Source organism: Sphaeramia orbicularis, chromosome 11, assembly GCF_902148855.1.
Source record: "Sphaeramia orbicularis chromosome 11, fSphaOr1.1, whole genome shotgun sequence".
NCBI lineage: Eukaryota > Metazoa > Chordata > Actinopteri > Kurtiformes > Apogonidae > Sphaeramia > Sphaeramia orbicularis.
In genome coordinates, this window is record NC_043967.1 from 10,322,890 (window position 1) to 10,348,445 (window position 25,556).

The 25,556-nt window shown below is 35.8% G+C and overlaps 1 protein-coding gene across 2 annotated transcripts in view; it reads right to left on the minus strand.

Moving 5' to 3' along the window:
- Positions 1-353: 353 nt before the first annotated feature.
- The window catches only part of fkbp9 (FKBP prolyl isomerase 9), a 35,623-nt gene continuing 10,420 nt past the window's right edge, over positions 354-25,556 (minus strand). For both annotated transcript variants that reach the window (XM_030147397.1, XM_030147398.1), the window contains exons 5-10: positions 24,842-25,031; positions 11,617-11,762; positions 11,332-11,521; positions 8,508-8,653; positions 4,914-5,077; positions 354-1,467 (exon numbers count right to left, since the gene is read on the minus strand). In XM_030147397.1, coding sequence (XP_030003257.1) covers positions 1,288-1,467; positions 4,914-5,077; positions 8,508-8,653; positions 11,332-11,521; positions 11,617-11,762; positions 24,842-25,031 — 1,016 coding nt within the window. In that variant the 3' untranslated portion in view covers positions 354-1,287. The remainder of the gene's footprint in view (positions 1,468-4,913; positions 5,078-8,507; positions 8,654-11,331; positions 11,522-11,616; positions 11,763-24,841; positions 25,032-25,556) is intronic.

Genomic DNA, 25,556 nt, shown 5'->3' on the forward strand with positions numbered 1-25,556 from the left:
TATCCAGTGATTTAAAAAAAAAACAAAAAACAAATCAACATTTGAACTCAACAATACTACTGTCTTTATTTTATCAAGTCAATGCCGTGTGTCCTACAGTGTGTTTGTATCACCAACTGTATGAACAAGAAATACTGACCAGTGGCAACATCAAAGTTAAGCACAAGGAATAAATGGTGTGTGATTCTGTCCCTTATTAGTGTTATTTTTATCAATATTACAGTGGAACTCTGATTTAAACCATGAAAGCAATATTTCATCTCATTTATGTTGCCTTGTTCATTTTAAATCCTTTAAATGCCTTAAAAACATGTGAAGGGTGATGATGGTGCAAAACACAATGGAAGCATGTCTTACATTTCAGGTCATTTAATCAAATGAAGCTTTGTGCTGACATTGTCATCATCATAATTCACTTTCTTCCTGAATAGAAAAGTAAACAAAAAAACTAAACAAAAAACATTTTCACACATACTTATCTTTTCTCTCTGTCTTACACACACACTCACACACTCACAAAGTCCTGAATACAAACAGGTGTTAACATTGGGATGAAGGCAAAAAGCAATGACACAACTTTAACACGACATGACTTTATCTATAGTGAATAAAATCTAAACATCCACAATGATATTTTAGGAGTTTGTGTAGACTTTTTTCTTAAAATGCCACTAAAAAGGGCCTTGTGTGGATAATCTCAACAGCAGAAAACACATAAGGTGACCTGATTTTTAGAAGAAAAAAACAATCACAAGTTTTTCAGATGTAAACCGAAGAAATAAAACACTATTTTATGTATCACTTGATGAATAAAGAAGTGGTAATGTTCAAACACAAATTCTCATCATTAAAGTAGAGCAGTTAGGGATGACTGACATTTGTAGGGACAACTGAAACCAGGTGGAAGGAATACGAAAAAGGCAACAAGGAGCTAGACCTTGGTTTGTTCTATCTGGGAGGAGTGCTTTTGTACCCTTCAAAAAATAAAAAGGTTCACACAAAACAAGACATTAGGAACTTGATGAGACAGGAGGTAAAAAAAAAAGTCATTCACTATCATCATTGTCCTTAAGTTCTGACAAATAAAGATCATCGTGCATTCCCCAAAACCATACTTTCCTCTGTTTGGTTCTATAAAGACATCATGTCCTTATAGAACATTCTCACTGCACTTGTTCCTTACAAATACATTGTCTTCTACACTCCCACCCTTAAAATGTCCCCTCCCATTTCGCAGTGTTGCACCCGTTGCCCCTTTCCCCAATATGATTCTTAACCCCGGTTCCGTCATAGCTCATCATGAGCGGCCGCCTCGTCTGCTTTAAGCTTGAACTCTGCTGCTGTGATCTTTCCGTCTCCATCGCGGTCCTGGTTGGAGAACATGTTGTCGATGATGCGATACGGGTCAAAGCCAGGGGCCAGGCGACCTTTACCCTCATTGACCTGCCGTATGATGTAATCAGTGAACTAAAATACACAAAAAAGACAAAGAGGATGCACAGTTAGATCAAACATTAAAGAGAGGAGCATTGTTATGACCTTTGATTTGTGAGAAGACCAATGCTGTAATGACCTTTAGCCCTGTTGGTCCCTGCTCCCCTACAGGTATCACTATCCTCTCACCTCATCTGTCCTAACTTCTCCTATCTGCCCCCATGACCCTCACTGACACCAAAAGACCCGACCCTGACATGACCTTAGAGGTGAAGGTGAAAGTCGACACCCAAAAAGTTGCACCTAAATACCGAACATAAAGGGGATCTGGGGATTTGGTGAAGAGTAATCACTGCTTCAAACAGCACACACGTGCAGCAGTGTAAGCATCTACAGATCTAAACTGTTACATGCAAATAATTTGTGTAAAACGCAATTTGTCGTCTTTTCATGGTCATCACATATGACCCATTTGGATGTTCAGAGGCTCCATAGGGAACGTGGAAACACAGTCATCTTCAACAACATTGATTCATCAGAAAAACCCATGAAGTTGGATCAATGACAGTGGTTGGGGACATTTGTTTTTACATTCAGTAAATGATACATTTGCTGAAAAACTTCTTCAGTTTTCTCTGTTTTGATATAATAACCTTTGAATGAACTCAGAATTTTCATGAATATCTCAAATAAATATAGGAAAACTAGAAGCACTCGGAGAGTGCAGACCTCCGCCAAGGCAGATCTGTGGGGCCCCGTGCCCCCCCCCGATCACCACCAAAACTGAATCACTTGTTCCTTGTGCCAGAATCAACATTTCCTGAAATTTTCATCCAAATCCGTCCATAACTTTTTGAGTTATCTTGCACAAAGACAGACAAACAGACAGACAAACCAACGCAGACAAAAACGTAACCTCTTTGGCGGGGGTAATAAATAAAGGAAAATACATGATATACAGTGAAAAATATAAAATATAGAGGATAATATTATAATGAAGGTTGATAAACTACTTAAAAAATATTAACTAGAGAGAAAAAATCACTTGGGAACTGCCACAAAAGTAGCACTGGGTCTTTATGGGTCAAGGGGCACAATGGTACTGATGCCTTCTAGGCTGAAGAAACCAGATAACCTTATCAGCCAAAGTAGATAAATACAATGTTAGACTATTCCTGAATATGTGTGTGGTTTGCATCACAGTGACACCTTGTTCTGAGATATGTGGGTGACCTGGATCTGCAGTGTCTCCTCAAGCCGTCAACATCATAATTGTGTTGGTGGGGGAGCCAAGGACAATGTAAAACAAAACAACTGGACACAAACCAAAGATTGTTCCTGTCAAGAGGAGCCATAAACAATTATTACCAGACACACACGTAATAATGTTTGGATAACCAATGTATAAGAAACAACAATCCTTTATGTTAGTCAACTGCTGCACCTGCTATATGTACTAAACTCCTTGCAATTAAACTCTTTTGATTCAAGAATCAAGCGACTCTGTCTCTTATCTGAGAACTTTTCTATCAAGAACCAATGCTAAGGGCCTCAAAACCAGGTTTCTGTGCCCCATGTTGGGTGCTAGTAGGAGTCAGATGCGGGTGACCTCTCAGCTATGCTTACATGACATGTACTGCTGCACATGTGTCCTGCTCCAGATTTACTGTGTTGTTGTGTCTGTTGAGAGTGGCCGTAGGATAATTGATTGCGAAAAAGCCACCCTGGAATGTGTACAAATCAGATTCTATCTGCAAAATATAAAAGAGCAAGTAAGTAGCTTGTTCTTGAGACCTGCTCATTGTGTTTGTTGCTTCTGAGTTTCTACAGACTCTGCCTCATTTTTGGACGACCATAGATTAGAATCATAGCCTTAAGAAAGACAAATAACTTAAGATAGAAGTTAGATAATTGAAGACAATCGTAGTTCCATAACTATCAAAGGAAATACAGAGCAGCCCTAGTCAGTGAGTTCTCAGAAACTGCTCCAGTGTTTCTGTTGACTGATCAATAAACTCCTCTGCATCAGGATTCTTCACGACTCGGCCTGATTTTTTGGAACTCTGAGTCTGTGACTTAGCTTATTTTGAGACCTATTCAGATGTATTCAGAAACTTATAATATAGTGTTGTGTACAGAAAAGCTATTGAAATAGCAGTTACTCTTTTATATTTCCTGTTTCACTCTTAAATGTTCTGCCTCTCTTCTGCACCTTGTTTTCTGTTTTTTTTTGCTGCTGTAAACACTGCAATTTCCCCCCAGTGGGATCAGTAAAAGTGTGAACTTATCTTAGAGAAAGGCGCTGATCAGCATTTCAAACACTGGTTAAAAAAACTACACTACTAAATTAAAAAGACAAACTGAAAAACTAAAATTTAATGACAGTTTCAAAAGAATGGCTGACATGTTTAGGACAGTAAGATGAATAAATGATCATTATGTATTTTCATGTACACAAACTGAATCTTGCAAAGCTTCAGCTGAGGTTTGTCAGGTAATTCTCCAGACCACTGTGTGAACTTTAATTATAAGTACGACTGCTTGACTGTGTTGAGGTTCTCTGTCTGACTTCTGAATTCATCTATACCAGTAAAAGTGCAGTTTTACTAATATTACATCTCAGCTTCTCATTTACATGTCATGTGCATTACAACTTACAGATCACAGTGGATCTACAAATACACAAAACATTTAGTAAAAGGCAGAGCACTACTGTTTAGATAGTTTAGATTTTGCATATTTTTGTGAAAAAATAGTTTGTAATTGTAAACATTTTCATCATGTAATTCTACTTTTTATACACTAAAACAAAGAGACACATTTATCATTTCCATACTATTATGGTATTACTTTACCTGTCCGGTTCATTTAAGATTGTATTGGTCTGTATGTGGCCTCTAATCTAAAATGACACCACTGACTATTAAAACCTTCAGTGTAATTTTTGCATTTGATAAATGTGAATTATGTAATGTTTTGGGATGTTCTAATGTTTTTGGATGCTTGGATGCTATAATTGGTGAGTGTTCAGGTCATTGTGACTTTTCTCTAGTGGAAAGTAATGGAAGAAGCCATTCCCAGACGCTCGTCCGACATTATTAATTACATCCCCTGATGCTTCCTGTTTAGAATGTTGCTTTGGCCAAGATGTTCTGGAATTTAGGTAAGGGGTTATGTGAGGGTAAACTGGACAGGACTTTGTTTTCAGCTTAACTTGTTCATCTGCTTTTCCTGAAATTGTATTTATTTAGAACAGTTTTTATTTATTTTATTTACTGTGCTCTTACTCTTTTATTGTTGCTGTGTTGTAAAGCACTTTGATTGAAAGCCTTATATAAATAAAATGTATTATTATTATTATTTTATTATCTGTATTAAAAGGCTGTGATTAAAGAAACAACTCTGAGACTCTCCTCAGACTCCTGTGCCTCCGTCTTTTTTCCTTCAACATTCCACCACACCATGATTCAACACCCTACCTCAGAGGGCTCCACCAGCTCGTTATTGTCCTTGTCCATCTCAGAGAAGAGGTCCGGCGATACATCCTCATTCCAGATGAACATGTAGCCTTCTGGGAGTCCTTCTTCCATTTCTACCAGCTCGACGTCGAACACCAGCACAGCGCTCCCGGGGACTTCATCAGCTTCACAAACACACACACACCAGATACCGCATGGTCAGTTTGAGCTCCAAACACCTCACAGATCATTCATTTAGTGTATCATGTCAGGTATCAGCAAGTGTGAGACAGTTAGTTACAAGTGGTGAAATGGAGGATCAGAACTGAGTGAATATGTCCCTATTGTCCACTATAGTCACCGCAAAAATGTCTAATGAAGAGATAATAACTAGAGCCCGACTGATATGGGATTTTTGGGGCCGATGCTGATATTAGGGGCTAAAAAAGCCAATATCCATTATATCGACCAATATCCAATATATTGGCCAATAACCGATATATCGGCCGAAATATATGAAATAAGAACACTGATATACACAGGATATAATAGTCTTATATTAGATAAAGGTGGACATGTGAATTAACAGGTGCATCTTTGTTTATCTCACAAAGATAATTTATACAACTTTAAAACGTATAATAGTCTTATATTAGACTTTTAAGTGACCTGTGGGAAGCCACAGGTTGTAGATGTGGTTGTTTTTATGCTGGGGAGAGCAGACTTTTGGGAAAAGATGTGAGTCTATACTTATAAGTAGTGACATAAAAATTGTTTGGTAAGTCATTCTTTAAAATGTGAACAATAATTAATATACAGTATTAATACCCTGGCGCGCCTGCAGAATGAAACTAGTACACAGGAAGCGCATGGGTGGGGGTGGGGGATGAATAGTTCATAAGACGGGGGTGGGTGGGGTTGTGTGATTGTCCTCTCCTCTGCTGCAGCCAAGTGAGTATGGGAGGTGGTGCTGCACTTTGCTGGTCTGTGTGTTTGTGTGTGAGGGGGAGGGGGAGGGGCCAGGCACTCAGACAGACACACGAGTAGAGCAACAAAATCTCCACGCAGCAAAAAAGTTAATACATCAGTTACGTATTGAACGATGTTGGTTAATTGGTGATATACTTTAATTGGTCAGGCTTTATAATAACTGTGATTGTGGTATCTTATTTTCTCTCATTTACCTAAAGTGCATGTAAGTGTTATTTTTGTAAGGCTGCTATATACCAGGCCATATTATATTACTATATCAATCTGTGTTAACTGTAGGTGACAGCTATTCAAAAGGAAGTGCCATAGCTGCTGTAAGGTGATGATGTTTACACAAGAATACCATGATAGCAATAGGGACAGCTGACTGTATTTTTTAAAAGTAATCAGACTCCATTAGGCACAGCACATATGAACCATATATAACAAAATAGGGGCTTCAGGCATCCTATGAGGTGACCCCATGAGGTAATCAGAACACCATTAAAACCTGTCTTATCTAAACATAAGGCAGGGAAAAGGAACTCTAAACACCATTAAAAGTATCACTCAAAGTATGGTTAAAGGGAGAAAGGGGCATGGCTGTACGTGTTCCATGCCCATATACAGTATGCCCCATACACGCTTATATCTTGCATTATAAAAGGCGGTGTTCTGTTGGTACAAACTCAGTTGTTCTGAAGGACAGCTCTGGGTTTGTACTCCATGTTAAAGAATAAAGCTCTCTGGACTCAACTTTGCTGGACTCCGCACTTTTCTCAGAAGATTTTAAATACTTGAATGTTTCAGAAGAAAAGACTTAGAGAATAAAGAGTAAGGTATTGAGGCTTAGACAGGACCAGACTTGGTCTCCAGCTGGCCCTTGACTGGGTAAATAAAAGTCTTTTCTGAGCTACTGTGGAAATGTGGTGACTCATGTCATGTTAATGAAAGGATGACTATTCTAATTTTCACAAGCTTATACAGCACGCTACTGACAACATGACTGTGAATAATACATTCCATTTTTGCATTTAGATCCTATCTATCTATCTATCTATCTATCTATCTATCTATCTATCTATCTATCTATCTGTCTGTCTGTCTGTCTGTCTGTCTGTCTGTCTGTCTGTCTGTCTGTCTGTCTGTCTGTCTGTCTGTCTGTCTGTCTATGTAGGACCTCATTTTTAGATCCTCTAGTCCTCTTTTGTAATGTAAAAACAGATGAAACTTTTATTTTTTTAATAATTTGTCCCTTTTAATATGTACATTGGAAATGCCATACATCAAATTACTCTTGTTCTATTTTTACTTTAATGAATTTCTTCAGGGACTAGGAAAATGTCACTTTACACGATTGATGTTATGTAAATTTATTTCCTCCTTGCAGTGAACTATAAGTACCAGTCTTGGTTGTTTTGGGTACTAAACCAGACTGTGTTTTATAGAAAAAAATGATGACTGGTTGTAGTGTTTTATAAGTTATACATTAGCAGTGTGTCAAGTGTTTTTGGTCATGTGGGGATTGCACAGAAAAAATGGGGAAGAAATCCAGGCACTATAGAGAAAACATGTTTAAAATGAGGAAGAAAATATATAAAGCTTTTATTTATATGGTGACTCATTGAAAAAACTTACATGTTTCAACCCTAAGTGGTTTTCGTCAACTTCATCTACAAATAAGGCAGTGATTTGTCTTAAAATGCTATAAACTGTGTATTGTATGAGTCTGTGTGGATTCAATGACTTTTCAGGAACAAGGCACCAGTACTAATAACTTTGATCTAAATCTGGTTTTACTTAACATGTTTTTTAAGTCAACATGTTGTTGAATATACCAGGCGTCTCAAACATAATGGCCCTTGGGTCAAAAGCGGCCCATTAAAGGGTCCAATTTGGCCCGTGGGATAAATTTGCAAAGTGCAAAAATTACACTGAAGATATTAAACCTCAAAGGTGTCAAACTCATTTTATTTCAGGAGCCACATACAGACCAGTGTGATGTCCAGTGAAATAATAACATGACCTATAAATAATGACAACTCAAAATTTTTCTTTTGGGTTTAATATGAAAAAAGTAAAATTATATTATGAAAATATTTACATTTGCAAATTATCCTTTAACAATAAAATGTGTATAACCTAAACAAATATGAACGACCTGAAATGTCTCAAAAATACAATACTTAGAATATTTAATAAGTACAAGTTTAACAATATTCTGCTTCTTCCTAAATGTTTTGTGCAGATTCACTGTGATCTGTAAGTTGTAATGCATATGTGTAATTTATAAACTAAGAAAGAATATTGTTTAAATTGCATTTTTTTTTTCTTAAGAAATTTCAGGTTGTACATGGTTGTTCAGCTCATTCACATTTTCATATTGTAATTTTACATTTTTTACACTAAAACAAAGTGAGAAATTTGTATAAAATTATTATGTATAGGTTATTATATTATTATTTTACTGGTCCGGCCCACTTAACATAATGTTGAGTTGTATGTGGCTCCTGAACTGCAATGACTTGGACAGTCCTGGTCTATACTGTTCAACCAGCAGGAGACTCTAGGTACATTTCACTTCATCATATTCTATGTGCACTTGACTGACCTTTGCATCAGTGTGTACATGTGTGTTGGACTTACTGACTCCTCTCTCCCCGTAGCCCAGATGAGGAGGAATGACCAGACGTCTCCTCTCTCCTACACACATGTCCATCAGTCCATCCTCCATCCCTGGGACGACCTGATTGGCTCCCAGGACGATGTTGTACGTCTTTCCATAATTATGCCTAAAACATAATACAGAGAGAAACAGAGAAAAGGACAATGGTAATTTTTTTAAAAGATTTTTATCAACAATGATTTTCCTGTGTGATAATAAGATCGTGCTCTTCCCCAAGTAGTTAATACCATGTTTAAAAGTAGAGCTGAAACGATTGATCAATTAATTGACCCAAATCGATTAAAAAAATTATTTGATAGCAATTTTCCTGAATCGAGACTTTGTTTCTGCTGTTGTGTTTCACACGGACACTTACTGTGACACACATGATGCCAGGATCAACACAAAGATGTTTGTTAGTTTGTTGGATACAAGTGTGTTGAAGACTGCAGTGCAAATATTGTTTGTAAATGTCATTTGACTTGCTTGTTTTTGTTTATATCTATAGATATTTTTATTCCTTTATTCTGTCGTTATTGTCATAGTTATTTTCAGATAAATATTTTTATATATCCGTTTACTCATACTTTTTGTGGTTGTTGTTGATGAAAAATAAACTTGGCTGAGAGATGAGCTCAGGAGGCAGAGTACATGAGTTAATCCCTTTAGACAATGACCTAAGTGTGTCTGACTTGCCGTAAGCCTAGTCAGGAACACATGATGAGCATTCCCAGGAACATATAATGGGTATAATTCATTGGAAGCAGGAGGACATAGCTGACAATGGGAGATAACATAATAACCAGATACCTTGGGGAAATTAGGCTCAGGCCTAGTCCGGGATATCATATATAAAAAAAGGCATGAATTGGTCATCAGACACGATTGTTTTTAAATGTTAGTAGTCAAAAGAAACAAATGCTCGGAAAAGGGGTATTTAATAGGAGGAGCTCAGGTTTGCGGGAAATCACGCCCCGAGCTCCAGAAAATTGTATAAAAGACGGGGATTTCTCAGCTACCCTTCAGACCAATCCCGGACGTGTCTCCGTGTGTTTTACCATGCTTCTGCAAATAAACACATGTACGGCTCTGAAGATTGACTGGCTCGACTCGTCATTGATTCTGAAGAAGTTTCTACCTGATCATCACTTAGTTATAGTCTATAGTCATAGTCAGGCAGGGAAAAAGGCGCAGACCATCAGTCAAGTCTCGTCATTGTTTCAGCTGGTTCTGGAATAAAGTTCCTTATCATTTTCAGTCTTTTTTCACATTTTTACTAATGTTTTTGCCTATTCAAATCATCATTTAATCAAATTGAATCGAAGAAAATAATCACTAGATTTAATGATTACAAAATAATCAATAGCTACAGGTCTATTTAAAAGCACCTGCTACTCTGAGTGTAAGCATTGAAGAGAAATAACTTCTAAATGAGTCATGAACTCAGGCTTGAATCCAGGAACTGAAATAGCTTGAGGGGTGAAACTCTGGCCAAGGAAGTCTGAAGCATTTGTAGAGCATTTGGGGATTTCACATATTACATAAAAATAATTTTTATGTTACAGTTGCACTTCCCAAAAATAATTGTAAAAATAGCAACAAATACAAAACAACATTTAATCCAATGTAGACTGAGACTGTGCCATTTACTGACTAGTAATGTGTTCAAAAATGATGCATCTGCAAATGCAAAAATCATTTGACTATGACAGAGTGCATCTGCACAGGAAATAAAACACTTGCAGTGCAGAAAAAACAAATGAGCAACAGGGTAAAAGGCGTGGGAAGAGGAAATAGACACTGACATCCTGTTAAAACATGACCTGTTTTGTCTCGTTCTGTGCTGATACACAGAGCAGAGATGCTATAGAAAGTCATTTTAGTTCAGGGGCAACAAACAACCCAACAAAATCTTAAGTGGCCTGGACCAGTAAAATAACAACATAATAGCTTATATATAATAATTTTACAAACATTTTTCACTTTGTTTTAGTGTGAAAAAAGTAAAATTACAATATGAAAATGTGAATAACCTGAACAACCATGTACAGCCTGAAATTTCTTAAGAAAAATAAGTGCAATTTAAACAATATTCTGTCTCAGTTTATCATTTACACATATGCAGTACAACTTACAGATCACAGTGGATCTACAAATACACAAAACATTTAGGAGGAGGCAAAATATTGCCAAAATTGTACTTATAAAGTACTGTAAGACATTTCAGGTTGTTCATATTTGTTCAGGTTACACACATTTTATTGTGAAAGGATAGTTTGTAAATGTAAATATTTACAGAATGTAATTTTACTTTTTTCACATTAAACTGAGAAGAAAATTTGGAGTTGTCTTTATTTATGGGTTATTATGTTATTATTTCACTGATTGCATTGGTCTGTATGAGTTTGACACCTTTGAGGTTTTATATCTTTAGTGTTATTTTTGCATTTTGTAAATTCATCCCATGGGTCAGACTGGACCCTTTGGCGGGCCGCTTTTGACCCACAGGCCATATGTTGACACCACTGCTATGGACTCTATAGTCCACTTTGGCAGAATGAATATTGTGGATTAAAATATTAATGCTGAAGCTTCCCAGAGTAATGTAAAGCCTGTAAAGATTCTCTGACTTGTGTGTCTTTTACTCAGTTGTATTGAAGATGAGGTTATTTCAGTGTATACCCCAATAAGGTTGAGTGAAAGGATGCTCATCCTGCTGTTTGTTCTGGAGGTATAAATGTCTATAAAATGTCATTTCTCTTTCTCAGGTGGCGTCTAAAAGCAAAAATTGTAGGTCTTACTCACGTTGAGTCAATGGGTGAGCCATCCATCAGAGAGGCATTGTAGTGATACTTAACAAAGTCTCCTTTCTTGGTTTGTTTATCACACTCCTCTGGCTTGTACGTGACTGTGAACTCGGTGTTGTCTGATGGATTGTGGAAGTCAATAATGTGAACGTCGAACACAAGAACAGCCGAACCAGGGATCTTAGAGCCTGTGTGAAAACAAAACGTGTCAGAAAAAGGAAGAATACAACATTTCAGTGCTGAAAAGGAGTTTTCTGATGAGGGCTGAGCCTTCCAAACACACCAGTGCCCTCCTCTCCATAGGCCAGATGTGGGGGGATGGTGATGGTCCGCTTCTCTCCAACGCACACTCCAATCAGACCCTCATCCATGCCGGCGATCACATAGCCCCGGCCCACGTAGGTGTCATATGTACGATTACGGGAGTAGCTATAAAAGATACACAGTCAACATCAGAACCGTGTGTCATTTTTAAAGGCTGTTACAGGAACAGTTTGGAGAAAGAAAAACAGAATAACCATCAATCAGCTGATGTCGCATTCTTGTAGAAGGATTTGAGAAATGTACTCAGATTATTGGAAATATTTGGTAAAATAGTATGTGTATCTTATTTTATGAAGTGGAGTAACTTCTGGTATATTGTGTATGTGTGTGTGTGTGTGTGTGTGTGTGTGTGTGCGTGTGTGTGTGTGTGTGTGTGTGTGCATGTGTGTGCGTGTGTGTGTTTCCTGGAATGACTACGGATCGGTCGCAGTGACCTGGCACAAGGTAAAGTGTTTGATGTGAGAGTGAAACAGAGAGGTCTCCAAAACAGTCATAACAAACACCATGTTTGGCTTGCTGTTTTCATTATGGTTAAAGAAAGAGTCCAACATGATCGTCTATGACCATCCTGATCAACTATCTGTTTAAATCTGTAAATTATATTCTCTTTCATCTATATACATGTATATATGTGTATATACGTGTTTTTATTTGTGGTTTTTGTATTTTGAGATCCAGGTTGGGTTAGTATAGGGGTTGCCATTGGTTCTTGGGGGGGGGGGGTTATACTTTGTGTGTCACAAAATCTTGTATCATAAAATATGAATTTCTTTCCTTTTTTTGGTATTGTAATTTTGGAGATGCACAGTGAAAATGAATAAAAAATTGATCAAAACCACCCCAAAAAACATCATGTTTGGCTAAAGTGTCTACCACGTACACATCAGATGGTTGGTTCTTTTTATGATAACAGTGACATCAGATCACCCCTGTATAAAACCCCTGTCGATAAAGAATGGGAGAGATTCCCTGAGAGAATCCGTGTATCGTTCGTTCTTTTCATATTCAATTGAGAATCAACAATCGGAAAACAAAAAAATGACTCTTTATTTCATTATTCATGTAAAAATCAAAAACCAAAAATCAAAAAACGAGTTGTTTTTCATTATTTTGACTGAATGCACAAATTAAAAATTAGACATAAGCACATTCCACATTCCAGTCGTGGTTTCTTTTTTATTTTCTCCACAACAAGATAAAAGATCTCTCACAGGCTCCACTAACCTATTAACTGGATTTTTTCATATCAAAACAGTCTATACCAGTGTCTTTCAACCTTGGGGTCAGGACCCCACATGGGGTCACCTGGAAGTCAAATGGGGTTGCCTGAAATTTCTAGTAATTGATAAAAAAAAAAAAGACATGACAAACTCTGAAGCTAAAACTGAAGCACTGTGGTACTGTTGATCTTTCAAATGTTCATTGTAGTCGGTTTCAGATGCTGCAGCTCTTTCATAATTCATAGTTTGAGTTCTTGTTTGTTCAGTATTAATTGTCAGCCTTGTAAATCCAAGCTGGACTGACTGTACATATCCTGACCAAGGAAAATCAAATTCTCACTTTGTGCAGTAATCTACACCTGGCTTTTCTGCCTCCATCCACAATAATATACATTATATAGACTAAATGTTGTCTAAAATTTACATTTATTTGCAACATAGTATAGCAAACTATTACATCATCAAAAACAAATCAATTTTAGCAAAAAAAAAAAAAAAAAAAAAGAAAGAAAGTCTCCGTTTTGAATGTCTGGGGTCTCCAGAAATTTGTGATGTTAAAATGGGGTCACAAGTCAAAAAAGGTTGGGAACCACTGTTCGGTAGACTGCAGACTTCAAACCCTTAGCTCAGGGGTATTAAACTTATTTTCTTTCAGGGGCCACATTCAGCCCAGTGTGATCTCAATTGGGCCAGAATAGTAAAATAATAGCATAATATCCTTTAAATAGTGACATCTCCAGATTTTTCTGTTTGTTTTAGTATAATAAATAACATTTAATTATGATAATATTTACATCTACAAACTACCCAAACAAAAAGATATGGACAACCTGAAAAAAAAAAAAAAGAAATTTCTAAGGAAACGTAATTGCAATTTTAACATTATTATGCCTCAACTCATCATTTATACATGTGCATTGGGGATCGGATCTACAAAGGCACAAAACATTTGGTAAAAGGCAGATTAATTTAAATTTTCTTTAGACTTTTCAGATTGTTCATATTTATTCAGGTTATTCACATTTTATTGTTAAAGGGTGGGTTGTAAATGTAAAGATTTTTAAAATTTCATGTTGTTTTTTGCTCATAAACAGAAACATTTAGAGTTGTCATTATTTACAGGCATAATGTAATAATAATGTAACTGATTATCAGATAAACACGCGTGGATTTCTCCCCAATACTCTGATGTCTTCCTGCATGTATACAGGTTAATCTGTTTTATTTCATTCTTTTACATCTGCGCATGTGTAGAAACAATTAAAATCGTAGAAAATGGAAGTTACATAGTCAAACGTGGGCAGAAGACAATAACAGGAATTTTGATTCTACCATCACTACGTACGAACCTGGAGATTCTAAACCAGAGTTTTTGATTATCGCATTTCTGAACTGCATATATACGTCAGATCTGATTATTACAATTATTTGATTATTCTCAGTTATCAGACTTTAATGGTCATGTAAACAGGCTCACTGATAAATCAACCTGGTGCCTGATGATTAGTCATGTTCACTAATACACTGTAAACATTCAAATGTGTAACACATACAAAATGTAAACATATGGGCAAAGTCCAGAACAGGAAGGGACATCTTGTGGATTTTCTGCAACACAACCTTTATCTCCCTGATAAAAATTTGACATTGCCAGAAATTAAAGTTTGACCAAAAACTAAATACCTAAATAATCAAGTTAACTGTAAAAAGGGAGTGATTTTTATCTTTTCAGCTACTATTTTCCCTTCTTCAGATGAAGTGTAGAGAAGCATAATGTATAGTACAATAAAAATTACTGTGCTACTTTTATTGCTGTTCAGACTTTTTTATCTGCCTGGGGACACCCATCAGCCACTCAGTTAGCCGCAGACGTCAGATCCGTTACTTATCACCTCCATGGACTTTCATCATGTCTCCTTCTCCACCACTCCCTCAGACTTTACACAGTATGTCAGCTGCCACACAGGGGACCATAAAACGCCTGACTTACTGTAGTACAAATGTCAAAGCTGCACACACCTCCACCCACCTCCTGGCTGCTCTAATCAGAACCTCATCCATCTGTTTCCTGTTTCCATCCCAGTGTTACAGAGGCTGCCTCTGTTATGTCAGGTGGGCACCAGGTAAAACCTTGATATGGAAAATGCGCTGGCCAAAACTAATGTCATCATGGTATGTCCACATGTGAGTTGCTTACATTGCTAATTGTGGTCAGCAACGTGTCCATGTGTTGTGAACAGGCCGGCTGGATACCCAGGTATGTGAACGACATGTAGGTGAACCCTATAACGCCAAATGTTTTATAGAGATTATATAAACCACCTTCTGTCAAAATGTGATGACGTCATATAAATTTAATCATCAAAAATAATACAAAAGAAATTATAAGTCCCGCCCCCTTTTTAAGGCAGGACTTCTGGTTGTCCTAGATAATATGGGAAGATAAGTGACAGGTGTGTGTTTGGTTTAACAGAATTAGGCTGTACGGATGTGAAACATGAAACATGCACATGTGTTTTCACAGTTTCGGGGTACATGAAGGAGGAGATGGTAGGGGGCGTGGCTGAATCTGTATAAATAAGTCAACAGTCTGACTTGGTCTAAGAGTTAGACATATTTAGTATTTAGATCAAACATTTATATTTAATATTTACATTTAGTATTTTTATTTAACATTTTATATTTAGTATTTAGATCAAACATTTATATTTAATATTTACATTTAGTATTTTTATTTAACATTTTATATTAGTATTTAGATCAAACATTTATATTTAATATTTACATTTAGTATTTTTATTTAACATTTTATATTTAGTATTTAGATCAAACATTTATATTTAATATTTACATTTAGTATTTTTATTTAACATTTTATATTTAGTATTTAGATCAAACATTTATATTTAATATTTACATTTAGTATTTTTATTTAACATTTTATATTTAGTATTTAGATCAAACATTTATATTTAATATTTACATTTAGTATTTTTATTTAACATTTTGTATTTAGTATTTAGATCAAACATTTATATTTAATATTTACATTTAGTATTTTTATTTAACATTTTGTATTTAGTATTTAGATCAAACATTTATATTTAATATTTACATTTAATATTTAGATCAAACATTTTATATTCAATATTTAATATTTGAATGAATAATGAATGAATGAATGCATTTATTTTTGGTTTTACATCAGTCATTGTACTCAGTACATCAATTGTAATAAACATAAAAACCAAAAAAGGAATAGGTTAGAAGCAAAAGCTTATTTTTTGCCTATCCCTTTCAACTAATACACTGCTTACGTCAACTTAAATGTAGACAGCATCGAGCATTTACACCATAATAATAACAAATAAAAAATTAAATTAAAAAAAAAAAAAAAGTCAACAACAAAAACACATCTACCATCTCAATTCAATATTCTGAATAATTTAAACTTAAAGTACTTTTTTTTTTTTTTTTTTTAAACTTCGCCAAAGGAGTGAATAACTTAAATGCATCATAAGGTCCATTCCATAACTTCACACCCACAATCCCCATTCATGTAGACTTCACATCTCGAGTAATTTCGAATTACTCGCTCTTAATTCCAAGAAACCACACCTGAACTTTGCAACAATACTATTTTCATCCTTCATGTTCCCTATACCTATTTAGAAACAGTTCTTTATACCTCTTTTTAAATACATTTATGTTTGTTCTTTCCTTTATCTCCTGTTCTAGATTGTTCCACAAAGTCGCTCCACAGCTTGTTCTGCACATACTTTTCATTGTTGTTCTTACTTTATGCTTTTTAAAATTTAGCTCCCCCCTTAGATTGTAGCCTCCTTCTCTTTCAGTGAACATTCCCCGAATATTTTTTGGCAGTAAATTATTTCTTGCTCTGTATATTATCTGCACTGTTTTAAATTTAACTAAATCCATGAATTTCAATGTGTGTGATTTTATAAATAGTGGGTTTGTGTGTTCTCTGTATCCTGCTTTGTTTATTATCCTTATTGCTCTTTTCTGTAGTCTGCATATGGGCTGTAGAGTGCTTTTGTAGATGTTTCCCCAAACCTCCACACAATATGATAGATATGGTAAGAATAATAAAGAATATAGAATGTGCAGTGATTTATGATCCAATATGTGACTTATTTTCCTCAGAATTGCAGAGCATTTTGCCAGCTTTGTTCTTATATGACTTATATGAGGTTTCCAGCAGATTTTTTGATCCAAGATTACACCAAGAAATTTTATTTCATGTATGTCCTCCAAACAGTATCATTTTTGTTTTGCTCAGGTTTAAAGATTTCTGTCAAACCACAGTTTTAGTTTATTTATTTCTGTTGTAATCATCTCCAAAATCTGCTGCAAATTCTCCCCAGAACAAAAAATGTTTGTATCATCTGCAAACAAAACAAATTTAACTAATCTTGATACCCTGCATATATTGTTTATATATAATATAAATAGTTTTGGACCTAGCACTGACCCCTGTGGTACTCCACATGTTATTCCCATGTATTCTGATTTATGTTCGCGTATTTGTACAAACTGTTGCCTATTCCTTAAATAGCTTTCCAACCAGCTCAACCCAACTCCCCTTATCACATACCTCTCCATTTTCTTTAATAATGTGGTGTGGTCAATGGTGTCGAAGGCTTTTTTTTAGGTCCAAAAATAATCCTAATGCTATTCTTTTACTATCTATACAATCTGTGATGTGTTCCATTAATTCTATTAATGCCAGTGACGTTGATCTGTTTGTTCTGAATCCATACTGATTTTCTGTAAGTAGATTGTGTTTTTTAATGAATTTATCTAGTCTGTCTGTAAATAGTTTTTCAAGTATTTTGGAGAATTGTGGGAGTAAAGAAACAGGCCTGTAGTTAGTATAATGATGTCTATCCCCAGTTTTAAACAGTGGTATTACTTTTGCTATTTTCATTTTATCCGGAAATGCACCTGATTGAAAAGACAAATTGCAGATGTGGGTCAGTGGTTTTGCGATTCCTTCAATAATAGTCTTCACTGTTGCCATGTTGATATCATTCCAGTCTGTAGAGGTTTTGTTTTTACAGTTTCTCACTGTCTCTATGATTTCTTTTTCCTCAACTGCTGTTAGAAACATTGTGTTTGGGTTTCTATCCCCAAATCTTCTACACTTCCACATTCTGTTGTCTCTGGCTCCTTTATTTTTGTTGCTAATTCTGGTCCTACATTTACAAAGAATCTGTTAAAACCATTCACCACCTTTTCTATATTATTAATGGTCTGGTCATGTTCAGTGAAGTATGCTGGGTAATTTGTGTTTTTGGATTCTTTTCTCACAATGCCATTTAGAACATTCCATATACCTTTAATGTTTTTTGTTTTTTGTTTTCCAATAATTAATTATAATATTCTCTCTTACTTGTCCTTATAATGTTAGTTAATTTATTTTTATATTTTTTATTCTTTTCCTCTGCCTCTGTGGTTCTGTGCTTTACAAATTGTCTATATAATCTATTTTCTTGTTGCAGGCATTTTGTAGCCCCTTAGTGACCCACGGACTATTTGTATGTTTATGTACATTCTTATATTGCTTATAGGTATAAATACAAAATGTTAAATAAAAATATTAAATGTAAATATTAAATATAAATGTTTGATCAAAATACTGAATATAAATGTTAAATAAAAATATTAAATGTAAATATTAAATATAAATGTTTGATCTAAATACTAAATATGTCTAACTCTTAGACCAAGTCAGACTGTTGACTCATTTATACAGATTCAGCCACGCCCCCTACCATCTCTTCCTTCATGTACCCCAAAATTGTGAAAACATATGTGCAAGTTTCATGTTTCACATCCGTACAACCCAATTCTGTTAAACCAAACACACACCTGTCACTTATCTTCCCATATTATCTAGGACAACCAGAAGTCCTGCCTTAAAAAGGGGGCGGGACTTATAATTTCTTTTGTATTATTTTTGATGATTAAATTTATATGACATCATCACATTTTGACAGAAGGTGGTTTATATAATCTCTTTTTATATTTGATACATGAGATTTGAAGCCCTCTACAGGATCAGTGCGATATTTTTTTTCTTGAAGAACCTGATGTATACAATTAGATCCATGCAATACACGGATAATCCACCAGGGGGGAGGAATTTGTTCACCAGAGGCCTTTCCAGTGACACTACAAGACTGTCATTAATGAGGAAGGAGGCAGAACTTTACCAGTTTTGAAAAGGAATTACTAATTTGTTAGACATGTTTGTGTTATAGTGGTTTTTTTTTTTTCAAAAATAATAACATTTGAGCATTGAGACCTAATGTATCAAATACAATACAAAATTGAAACTCATACAAGGAAATTGATATTTGAACAAAAATTATTTTGGGTTGTTCAGAAGGACCAATAAAGGCTCCAGTTTCAAAGAACTGGAATTTTCTGTCAGTGATTTAATGGTTCAGGCTTTACAGGGTTAATGTACCCTGTGCAACCTTGTAAGGCCATTAGAAGGACCTCCATGGAATGTGTAAGGTGGAAAATATAGTTATGGTAAACAATGTGTTGCATAAAGTATGTAATGATTAAAGGGGTCATATTTTGCTAAACCCACTTTTATTAGTCTTTGGTTCATTTATTTGTGTATTTGGACCCTAATAGTTCTAAAAGTTTGAATTTGAACCCTCCAGGTGCTGCAAAGCTATCTTTATATTCATTCTGGCAAAAACTGAGTGGATTTCTCCAACCCTTTTCAATTCCTTCTTAATTTGTTACATTTTATAGCTAGTTATGTTGCAACATTTGCACATATAAGGACAAGACTTCTGACGAACATTTCTCCGAGTACGCCATAATTGTTTGTCAGCAGCAGCGGTTGTAGTAAAAACTGAAAATATGTCCAAACTTCGAGCTTATTACCTAAAATGTTCAGTTTTTGATTGTATTAGCGAACACAAGTGGCTGAACACGACAGAGCAGCACAGTCAGCAACCTGGAAGGGGTGGGGTGTGAAGTGGCTCATTTGCATTGAAAGGGCCAGTGCTCAAAACAAACTTTCTTGCATCATTAATCAGAAATAGGGTTGAAGATGGACCTGTGGAGTTGAATTAATGAAGAATTCAGACCCAAGCAGAGCATTTACTGTTTATGCAGACCACAGGGAAATGTTTTAAAATGAATTATTCCATTTAAAAAAGCAAATATCACTCCTTTAAGCCATGTGCTTATATAAGGTGTAATAAAGCACGGTGACATCTGGGGGGTGCACCTCAGGTCCCAAGGAGGTGGGGTCTGGGAGGTGCCTTTCAGAGTGTTTAAAAAAAAATGCATGAAGGTCAAGACACAGGTATATATTAAAATTGTTACTTAATAGCAGAAAATGCTGATCCAGAATACACTAAAAAGGGGGGGAGAGAGAGATTAGCCCCTGGACCCAAAGTATATACTGGGACAATACATTATATATATATATATATATATATATATATATATATATATATATATATATATATATATATATATATATATATATATATATATATATAAAAGTAAGCAAGGACCAGAACCTCAAGACATCTTTGACTGAAGACAAGGTCTTTGAGAAACTACACCTCCACAGATGAAAACTGTAGACAGAGTGTCTGGATGGAGGAGAAAAATGAGCGACTGAGGGGCTGTTTTGACACAATGGACTGGGACATCCTGTGCAGGTCACATGGGGAGGACATTGACAGTGTAACCCACCGCATTACTGACTACACAAACTTCCGTGTGGAAAACACGGTGCCTTCTAAGAGAGTATGGTGTTTCCCCGACAACAAACCCTTGGAGACCCCTGGTCTAAAGGCTCTGCTGAATGAAAAGAAGACGGCCTTCATTTCTAGGGACAAGGCGGAGCTGAGGAGAGTAGAGCAGCTTAAATATAACATCCGGAAGTGTAAGGACTACAGGCTACAGCAGCAAACTGGAGCAACGCCTGAAACATGGGAAAAAGGAGGATGGACATGCAACCAATGGAGATCAGGACTGAGTGAATTAACTGAATCACTTCAACTGTGCACATGCATGATGGGAAACACCTTCTACTACCTGGTGTGTTTACAGAGTAGTAAAAAAAAGCCTAATAAAACACAAGTGTACTGTGTGTACTGATGGAACTGCTGTATGTGTAGGCAAGTTCTATTATGTTTGCAGTAATGTAGATAACAAGTAGACTGTGTGCTCATGTAAGGGAAAGGTAAACAATGCAACAGCCGGAAAGTGGGTCTGAGGCCTCCGAGGTGGGATCTGAGAGGCATTTTCCAGTGTGCTCTGAAAAAAAGGAAATGGATGAAAGCCAAGACACAGGTAAAAAAACAAATATCACCATTTAATAGTGGAAAATGCCAATCCACAATAGATTAAAATGGGAGGGCCAGGGGTGGAGATTAGCCTCTGGACCCAGAGTATAAAACAGGGGCATCAGGGAGCAGTTTTCAGTCTACCCCGGGGTATTCTCACTGGTGTTGATCTGTATTTCTTGCAAATAAACACCTGTTTGGCTTTGAAGACCAGCTGACTCAGCTCTTTCTTGACTCCAAGTGTGAGTTTTTGGTTAGACAGGAGCTAGCATTTGTGTGAAAGTAAGTTTAGACCAGAATCTAGACATCATTGATTAAAGATAGGACCAACTGACCATCAGAACATACAGTCCCTCATATCAGTTTTTCAGTCATCATGTGCAATTATATTGTAAATGTGCAAGTAATATATATGTATATACAGAAAAAGTACTTTTAACTTACAGATACTCTTCTATATTTCCTGTTTTCTGTCTTCTGCACTTTTGTAGTGTCTTATTTTCTTTCATCTTAAACTGCCAGTACCAGAGCAGCTGTAATGTGATGATCTTTACACAGGAATACCATGATAGCAATAGGGACAGCTGAATGTTCTTCAAAACAAACAAACAAACAAAAAAGTAATCAGTGGGACATCTGACTCTGCACATATGAACATATATGACAAAATGGAGGCTTCAGGCATCCAATGAGGTGACTCAGAACTTCATGAGAAGCTGTCTTATCTAAACATAAGGCAGAAAAAGTAACTGTAAACACCATTAAAAATATCACTCAACTTATGGTTAAAGAGAGAAAGGGGCATATGATGAGGAAAAGAATATGTATCCTGGTCTGGGAGCCCAGAAGACCCCGTTTCTGCATGCTGTTCCCTGCTGAGTTAACCTGTTTAGCATTGACCACTGATGCTTTGATGATACGTTAAGGTGCCTCCACCAGGTCTGAGACACTTACCCTCCCTCCCCCTGGGTGTGAATCCCTTCTCCCTTCCTGGAGTACAACCCCTTTTTATCTATCTCTTTGTTTGCTTTTTATTTCTGTTCACTGTTTTGAAGTAAGTGTATAAATACCATCTGAAAACTTAGACTCAGGGTCAGACTTGTGGAACAGACTCTGTTTGCGTCAGTACTCTCACCGTGCTCCAAAACACTAAAATAAAGCCACACTCATTGCAGCAAACTTTGAACAAGGTTTTGAGATTTTCTTCAACACATGGCTGAACGTGTCCCATGTCCATATATGCCCCATACACGCCTATATCTTAAAACAATAAAAGGTGGTGTTCTGTCGGTACAAACTCAGTTGTTCTGCAGGACAGCTTGGGTTTTGTACTCTATATTAAAGAATGAAGCTCTCTAGACTCTACTTCTCTACTTCTTCTTATTTGACTCTGCACTTTCCTCAGAAGATTTGAAATACTTGAAAATTTCAGAGGAACAGACTTAGAGAATGAAGAGTAAGGTGTCAAGGCTTAGGTAGGACCAGACTAAGACTACTGTATCTGATCTGTTAAAGACAGTTTGAACAGCACAAATCAGATTTTTTTCAAATCCGACCCAGGCCACTTTCATATGTGGTCCTAAATCTGATACATATGTGATATTTGCAATGTGACTTCAGTATGATCATCCAGGTCGCATTTATCCAACCTTTACATCATTGAAATGTGACAAACATCACAATTCTGCATCCCAGGAGAAGAAGTGGCGGGAAAAACATATTCCGTAAACACAGTGCGTGTCTGTGTGGTCGAGTATTACATCAGGACCTCTTTTACACATGCTGGTCACTTCAGGGTCGCATTCATTTCATACTGAAAACTGATAGAAGTCACATTTAATGTGTAATATGAACGAGCACACAAAAAACTCGGATTTCACCTAAAAATCTGAATTGTGCATTACGACCTGCTGTCTGAACATAGCCTTAGTCTCTTGCTGGTCTTTGACTGGGTCTTGAGGTCTGGCCTGAAAATCCACATCACTTTGTTTTTCTGTGTTTTCGTTGCTGTAAACAATGACATTTCCACACGGTGGGATCAATGAAGTCATATCTTATAATCTCATTTTATAATATAAACGTTGCATTACCATCAATCAGTCAAGTCTATTTCTATCCCATAATGAGACCAAACTGGTAAAATTGCTTTTTATGCACAATTCATGGTAAATTTGCCTTCTCTATAGCGTGAGAAAGAGCTAACCCTCTAAAAGAAATGACAGTGAGGTTCTCAGAAGTGTATCAGAATGTAATCTGTTCAGTATTAACTCTGGGTTCAACAGCAAAGATGTTTGTCACAGTAACAAGAAAAGAGGAAGTGATAAAACGACCAAAGCTGTGACGGCAGGGATTGAAAGGTCTGATAAGGTTTCATAATATGACAAAACAACTAAATAACTCCCTTAACTGGATATAAAAGAAAACATATGAGAATACAGTCTAAATTAAGAACAGTGAAGGTTGTAAATGAATGTATACAGCATAAATTCAGAATGGAAATAGCAATGTGTAAATAAATATGTTCCACATACGTGCCTGTGTCTAATCTTATATGTCATAATAATCAAATACAATAATGGTTTTGAATGCTATTTATTATTAAAAAAAACAGCATAAAGATGTGTATTAAATATACACTGATCAGTATCTTTAATAAAATCTTTGATTATTATTCTGGTGCATCACACTGAACAAACACCTCACAGTTACTTTTTGGAATTCTCACCCTGTTTCCATGAATTAATGTCTCTTAAAAGTAAAATAAAAATTATATCAGATTCATTTTTGGATATAATGTACTCTGATATATTAAGAAAAGTGTGGTATGCTACATATTTGCACTTTCCTTGAACAACAGCACTATTTGGCATTTTTTCCAAACCTTGAATAACTGCTATCTATTTTTCCTCACTCTGTTACTTTGTCATTGATGATAAATTCATGTTTTTATTAAATATTTGGTTATTATTCCTTAATGGCATGTTAAAGCACTTGCTTAGAGCTTTGAGCTATTATGGTTCCTGCTAAATTGTTTTTTTTAAAACAGATATGGAATGATTAGTACTGCTACACAGTGCTGTCTCACTCTGTTACTCACTTGGCCAGGCCCTTTAGTAAATATCATTTCATGATTGTGTTTTATTGTTTTTGTATAATCTTTCATATATGTTTTATCACTCACATGTCAGCTTGTTAACAAAGTGATTTGTCTGAAATAAAATTTCATTTATTAATAAATGATACATTACAACAGCTAAGTTTAATTTCCTTCAAAACTGAACTTAGATTTAAACAGAAGTGACCAAATTCTACATTTCAGTATCAATACAATATAATGAAACATAAACACTTATTTTTAAAAATCATATATTTTATGCAAACTGAAGGTTTGTCATAAAAATCAGAGAAAGAAGGCAAGTATGTATTCATTGAATGCACTATTAAGTGAAACTACCATAGTTTTTAATGTTTAAGTTTCAATTCATGTTGCAACAGGTCATCAGTGCACAGAGGCATACTGCCCTCCTGTGGCCACTGGAGGAAGAACAGACATGGAAAAGTTGAAAGGATTTCCGTATACCTGTGTAAGCAATGACCTTTATGAATGTAAAAATACCTGGAATCAAAAAATGTTCCATCGAGGAGACTGCCGTTGTAGTGGTAACGTACAAAGTCTCCTGCGACCGTCTTCCTGGTGCAGGACTGGGGCACCTGCTGATTGGTCACTGCGATACCATCTCTGGGATTGTGGAGATCCAGGAGCACCACATCAAACACCAAAGACGCCTGGCCTGGGATGTCACTACCTGAAAAGAAACAACAGAAGAAGAAGAAAGACAACAGGGGCTGGTTAATTATTTACACAAACCAGGTTAGAAACAGGCATAAGATGAAAACCTTTTCTAGACCTTAGTGCTGTTTGATGAAGAGGACTAAATTTAATAAAAAATAAAACCACAGACCAAAAAAACAACAAAAAATTGTGTCACTAGAAAGCTTTTTGAAAAAAAAAAAAATCCTATTTATAATAAGCTCTTTTTTAAACCACACTGCAATTTTTGAAGGAAAAGTTAGATTAAAGTACATGCAAAGCCAGTGAATAAAGATTTGGGAAAAAAAGGAACCTGTCATTGGATTACTTTGTTATTTACTGCCCTCTTTTGTCCAAAGTGTGCACTTGCAGCTTCTGTTTCTTTCAACTACAATATTCAGTACTTTGTTGTAGACATTTATCCTCTACTCACAGAATACAAATCACATGAGTTTGAAATGTATTTAACAGAATTTATTATGTGAATGTGTTTGTAACAACATTTTCATATAAATCAAAT